General features: G+C 40.0%; 1 protein-coding gene across 4 annotated transcripts; it reads right to left on the bottom strand.

Moving 5' to 3' along the window:
* Positions 1-1,626: 1,626 nt before the first annotated feature.
* LOC115175624 (uncharacterized) lies at positions 1,627-4,890 on the bottom strand. 4 transcript variants are annotated; one of them, XM_029735012.1, is made up of 5 exons: positions 4,807-4,890; positions 4,251-4,267; positions 4,007-4,121; positions 3,645-3,812; positions 1,627-3,081 (listed from the first exon to the last, which is right to left on the bottom strand). In XM_029735012.1, exons 1-5 carry the CDS (start codon positions 4,807-4,809, stop codon positions 2,470-2,472), a joined length of 915 nt encoding a protein of 304 aa, XP_029590872.1. In that variant the 5' UTR covers positions 4,810-4,890; the 3' UTR covers positions 1,627-2,469. The 4 variants fall into 4 exon arrangements, with proteins under 4 accessions (XP_029590872.1, XP_029590873.1, XP_029590874.1 ...); XM_029735013.1 differs by having other exon boundaries at positions 4,247-4,267; positions 4,807-4,882; XM_029735014.1 differs by lacking the exon at positions 4,807-4,890 and having other exon boundaries at positions 4,247-4,784.
* Positions 4,891-6,560: the final 1,670 nt, after the last annotated feature.

Here is a 6,560-nt window from a genome sequence, read left to right as displayed (position 1 = left end):
GTATGTACGGCAGGACCAAATCGGAAAGATAGGTAGGAGCAAGCCCATGTAATGCTTTGTAGGTTAGCAGTAAAACCTTGAAATCAGCCCTTGCCTTAACAGGAAGCCAGTGTAGGGAGGCTAGCACTGGAGTAATATGATCAAATTTTTTGGTTCTAGTCAGGATTCTAGCAGCCGTATTTAGCACTAACTGAAGTTTGTTTAGTGCTTTATCCGGGTAGCCGGAAAGTAGAGCATTGCAGTAGTCGAGCCTAGAAGTAACAAAAGCATGGATTAATTTTTCTGCGTCATTTTTGGACAGAAAGTTTCTGATTTTTGCAATGTTACGTAGATGGAAAAAAGCTGTCCTTGAAGCAGTCTTGATATGTTCTTCAAAAGAGAGATCAGGGTCCAGAGTAACGCCGAGGTCCTTCACAGTTTTATTTGAGACGACTGTACAACCATCCAGATTAATTGTCAGATTCAACAGAAGATCTCTTTGTTTCTTGGGACCTAGGACAAGCATCTCTGTTTTGTCCGAGTTTAAAAGTAGAAAATTTGCAGCCATCCACTTCCTTATGTCTGAAACACAGGCTTCTAGCGAGGGCAATTTTGGGGCTTCACCATGTTTCATTGAAATGTACAGCTGTGTGTCGTCCGCATAGCAGTGAAATTTAACATTATGTTTTCGAATGACATCCCCAAGAGGTAAAATATATAGTGAAAACAATAGTGGTCCTAGAACGGAACCTTGAGGAACACCGAAATTTACAATTGATTTGTCAGAGGACGAACCATTCACAGAGACAAACTGATATCTTTCCGACAGATAAGATCTAAACCAGGCCAGAACTTGTCCATGTAGACCAATGTCTCTGGACCTACTCACTGCCACAGTCATACTCTGGACCTAGTTTTGTCCCATGGAATAAATGTTGCTTCCTGTGCTTGGCCCTCCTATGTTGAACATAATAAACGGCTCTCTATCCACCGGATGTGTACCAAGCTCACTAAAAGTGGCAGTAATAAAGCCTCTCTTGAAAAAGCCGAATCTTGACCCAGAAATGATAAAAAACTATCGGCCTATATCGAATCTTCCATTCCTCTCAAAAATTTTAGAAAAAGTTGTTGCGCAGCAACTCACTGCCTTCCTGAAGACAAACAATGTATACGAAACGCTTCAGTCTGGTTTTAGACCCCATCATAGCACTGAGACTGCACTTGTGAAGGTGGTAAATGACCTTTTAATGACGTCAGACCGAGGCTCTGCATCTGTCCTCATGCTCCTAGATCTTAGTGCCGCTTTTGATACCATCGATCACCACATTCTTTTGGAGAGATTGGAAACCCAAATATGACTGTTCTTTGACACAGGGGAGGAGTTACGGAGGGAGAAAGTGAGAGGTAGAGAGCTGATAGGGAGAGAGGAAGAGAGTATGAGGGTAGAGAGGGAAGAAGAAAAGAGGGAGAGGTACAGAGATGGAGGAACAGAATCGGGGGAGACTGAGGGAGGGAAATTGCCGAACCTGGCGAAAAGGGTGGAAAATGCCAGTGCGCCACTTTTTACTTGATAAAATAGCAAACTATAGTGCGTTTGACACTTGCACCTCAGCGGCAGCCGAAAATAAAGCCCTTGGTCTTGCCATATTCATGTTTCATATTTATTCGTGCAGGTCGTTAACCTTATGTTTTTATTAATCCTAGGACATTTCTCTTCCCACACACATACAGTATATTCACTTCAATATACAATATACCATGAATACTTGCACTTCACTTTTCAGTACCCTGTTTTTCTGTTCTGCTATTTCAACTCTCTTCACCCTTCCATTTGCAAACTAAAAACAGTAAGCACTGAAAATCTCTCTCTCTCACACACAAATTACAACATAGGCTACATTACAATGATTACAATGTAAGTTCCTTTATTAGATGAATTCCTCACATAGATATAAATCAATCTAGACATGAATTCACATCAACGTTCACAGTATTAGTAATTTGTTACAGATTAGTAAAATGTGCATTAATAACTACAGTATACAGAAGTAAAGCTTAAAATCCCAATTAAAATCATCTTTAAAATATATATATATATATGTTAAATGCTTAGTCTAGACTAGAATATTAAATTAAATTACAGGCATATTGTGAATTATACAGTCTCTCCATGAGGTACTCTAAAAGAACCATCTACCTCACAGATGTCATTAATAAGCGCTGATAGCTATAGCCTAGCAGTTATACTGTATACTACATGCACAGAGTGGTTCACTGCTTTGGCAATGTTTCAACGCTAGCTGTCAGCCACAAATCACACGTTGCTAGCCCTGCACCAAGATATGATTATATGTTTCATGTTTTGGATCTCAGTGTGTTGCAGTAAGAGTATATATATATGTGTGTGTGTAAAGCGTGTAAGTGCTTGTGTGTGTATGTATGTGTTCGTACGTGTGTGTATGGATGTGCTTCACCATAATCTTTGACAATCTATTGTGGAATGTAATAGTTACCATTCCATTCATATTTAATAGACCTGAGTTTTCTTTGCAGGTCAGTGCTTACCGACTGTATCACCTGCATTCGCACCTCGTCATTTACTACTTGCGCATCATCAAATGTCTCTCCATTGAACAGTTTGCTCAAGCTCTCTGCCTCGGCGCAGTTCCCGTAGGGCCAGATATTAGTTTCCGTTGTCTCAAGGCCAAACAGATTATGACATGATTTGCAAGGAGACATCTCGTTCCTAGTCTTTACATTGAAAGCCTGGCACCTGACATTTGTTGGTAGTGTGAAGGTGTGGTCAAAGTTATTTCTCTTCTCCTTGGTGATTGGGTCGTATGTCATCACGGCATTGGATACACGGCAGTTCCAGGTACGCAGACAGGACACAGCAACCATGATCTGTCCTTCTTGCCTCCCATTGCAGGACATGGACGCTCCATAGTAACGATTTGTTCCTTGAACCTCCTTCCTTTGAGAGACACAGATGGTTGAGGAGGTGAACTGGTATTTCATTTTGGGTTCTGACATGTCTATGGCGATTTTCTGCAGAGTCTTCAGTATGTCGATCTCATTGTCTGGTCCATGCAAGGAGACCACCTGGGAGTAGAGGACAACAGACGTCAAAAAAGAGGTCAGGTAGAATCCCAAAAAAGAAAAAAAGAGTGGCCTGTATATTGCAGAGAAACCTTATTGCTATTCACACAATGATTTACACAAATATATACAGATAGGAGCAGATCAATATATTATGTTAGAGCAGGTCACACATCTTTTTGTGAATACTTGACAAAAGTTTCTCCGCAATATACTGTCCACCTTTTTTTTTACAAACTGTAGACATCGTAGGATAGGAATGCCCCTTGTGGGCCGTGGTGTGTATTCATGGATACCAAAGGAAGCCAGACTTCTCTCTGTGTTTCAGAATTTTCCGTCAATTCGCAAGACGCTGAATGTACAGTATCTCACAGAAGAAAGCATCCAAGCGAGTAAAACATCGCCCCTCTGTCTCTCTACTGGTATGCCATCTATCTGATGCTGTCTGGTCCAAACGAGTATGACATTGTTGCTGCATATAGCATTGATGTCATTGAAGGTTTGTCCCTTCTCTGTTGAATTTATACTGTATAATAATAAAAAGCATTCATCAACACAACACTTACCATATCCAGCACTGAGGAGAACGGAGTCCGTTTTGGCAGTTCAAATTTGTAACTCACAAATGGTCTCGGGAAAGTCTCCTCCACTTTAGGCATAAGTTCACCAAGAATATCCTTGGGGGTTTGTTGGGGTTTATGAATGAAACCTAAGAAGAAGATGCTGTGGAGAATCTTAGAGACAAACACAGGTTTGCTATGAGAAGTACAAATAAAATGATTGTCTCTTTGGATGCATAACCCTAATTTCTGGATGGCTCTATCCATCCATCATCCATTCATTCATATTTTCTTGAAGTAGTTTTATGCAGGAAAATAAGATAAAACTATCCAATTGTAGAGAATGACACCTTCAAATGCATCCATACCTCATCCACATGCACCTTACAGCCAGGCTTGACTTTGCATAGTTTAATCATTACATCGATGATCCTGAAGGCATTTTTTATAAAACTTGCTTCAGCCAATAGAAATTCTTCTGCCCTAAAATATATATTTTTTGTCAGTTATGAAAGAACAAGATTTCTATTAAATAAATAAGTGTGCAATTATTTAATATATTGAAATATCAAAAGAAGAGTTCATGTTAATGGTGAATATGTTAAGGCTTACTTCTGTTGTTTAGCGTCCTGTCATGAGAAAGATGACGTCATAATCATTAAATAGATCACTTGGCTTATACAATAACTGATACTGCTATTATGAAAACTCATTAGAAGGTTCATTAATTTGAAATTAGCCAAATTATTTACTGAAATAGCTACGTTTTTAATTAAGAGGACTGAGCAAATATTGTAGACTACACCTAATATTTGCATAGACGTGTCTGCGCACGGGGAGAGGCTATTAGGACACTTCTGACCTGCAAAACGACTTAACAAAACATAATACTGACCCTTACCTTATCTAAACCCTGATCCGAACATAATTTTAACCAATTCTGAAATGAAATTTGGTTTTGCAGGTAATCCTTATAGCCTTTTACGTGCGCTCGTTCCTGCGCGTCAAAACTCTTGAATGGATTTCGAGTTGTTTTGGCAAAATCGATAATAAAATCGATAATAATAATAATAATAGTAGTATATAGTGTGTTCAATTGTTCATTTTTGCTGTGTAGGCCTATCTTATTAATGTCTTCTCAACAGACGGTGCAAAAAAAGCTACTCACCATTTTTGAGGAAGTTGCAAAGATGAAAATTAAAGTCAACAGCTAAACAGTCGTTTAGTCACCATCACGTGATTTACAGTAAGAATTCAAGAAATAGATGTGTGCTGACTTTAAGTGCCGACTTTTCATATTTGATTGATGGTTACGCCTTTCGTCCTATAGCCTAATCCAGAATTGATTTTACAGTTCTTACAACAAATTCCTATAATTAAGTTAATGTTGTTTGAGAAACAGCTCTATTGAATAACTACACTGAGTGTACAAAAAATTAACGACACCTTAATTAACCATGTGTCAAGTTGGCTGGATGTCATTTGGGTGGTGCACCATTCTTGATACACAAGGGAAACTGTTGGGCATATTTTTTAAACAGCAGTCTTATAGTTCTTGACACAAACTGGTGCACCTAGCACCTACTAAAATACCCCGTTCAACAACATTGAAAACTTTTATCTCATCCATTCACACTCTGAATGGCACACATACACAATCCATGTCTCAAGGCTTGAAAATAATTGTTTCACCTGTCTCCTCTCCTTCATCTACACTGATTGAAGTGGATTTAACAAGTGACATAATTTAAGGGATCATAGCTTTCACCTGGACTACAGGAAAAGGAGGACCGAGCACGCCCCCATTCTCATCAACGGGGCTGTAGTGGAGCAGGTTGAGAGCTTCAAGTTCCTTGGTGTCCACATCACCAACAAACTAACACGGTCCAAGTACACCAAGACAGTCGTGAAGAGGGCACGACAAAACCTATTCCCCCTTAGGAGACCAAGAAAATATTTGCCATGGGTCCTCAGATCCTCAAAAGGTTCTACAACTGCACCATCGAGAGCATCCTGACTGGTTGTATCACTGTCTGGTATGGCAACTGCTCGGCCTCTGAACGCAAGGCACCACAGAGGGTAGTGCGTACGGCCCGGTACATTACTGGGGCCAAGCTTCCTGCCATCCAGGACCTCTGTACCAGGCGGTGTCAGAGGAAGGCCCTAACAATTGTCAAAAACTCCAGCCACCCTAGTCATAGACTGTTCTCTCTGCTACCGCACGGCAAGAGGTACCGGAGCGCCAAGTATAGGTCCAAGCTTCTACCCCCAAGCCATAAGACTACTGAACATCTAATCAAATGGCTACCCAGACCTTTCACTGTAAGGTCTACACCTGGTGTATTTGGCGCATGTGACAAATACAATTTGATTTGATTTATCTGGTTAGTCTATGTCATGGAAAGACCAGGTGCAAATTCTGTTTTGTACACTCAGTGTATATGTTAACATATTTTCTGGTGTCTGCTCCCCATAGGCAGGGTCTAAAATATGATCTACCTGCTTAAGTATAGGTAATAAAGTAGCTAAATACATGAATTAATAAATATATACAGTTGTGTGAAATGCAGTGGATGATCTTAATGCAACAGTGAAGACTTCAAACAGGAGAACAACAATACTTTTTTTTCTAGTTAATTCAGGCTAATTCTCAGAGCTGCTAGGGTGCACCTCAATAGTCTACAGTAGCTTCATGCTTTCTCTCCTCATCACCTTTCCTTCATCTGCACTGACATGAAAGAACAGCTCGTGAGAGCAAGTCCCCTGAAGATATCCCCCATTTTGCTTCTACCTGTCAGTGTCCTGTTTTCTCAGATAAGAGCAGATGAGATCAAGGCTTGGGTCTATAATGCTTCTCATCACTTCAGACTATTGAAAAGCACATAGACTGAATATGTGCCACAATAATAAATGTTTGTATAT

Source organism: Salmo trutta, chromosome 36, assembly GCF_901001165.1.
Source record: "Salmo trutta chromosome 36, fSalTru1.1, whole genome shotgun sequence".
Classification (NCBI taxonomy): domain Eukaryota; kingdom Metazoa; phylum Chordata; class Actinopteri; order Salmoniformes; family Salmonidae; genus Salmo; species Salmo trutta.
This window is presented reverse-complemented; position numbering and strand designations above follow the sequence as displayed.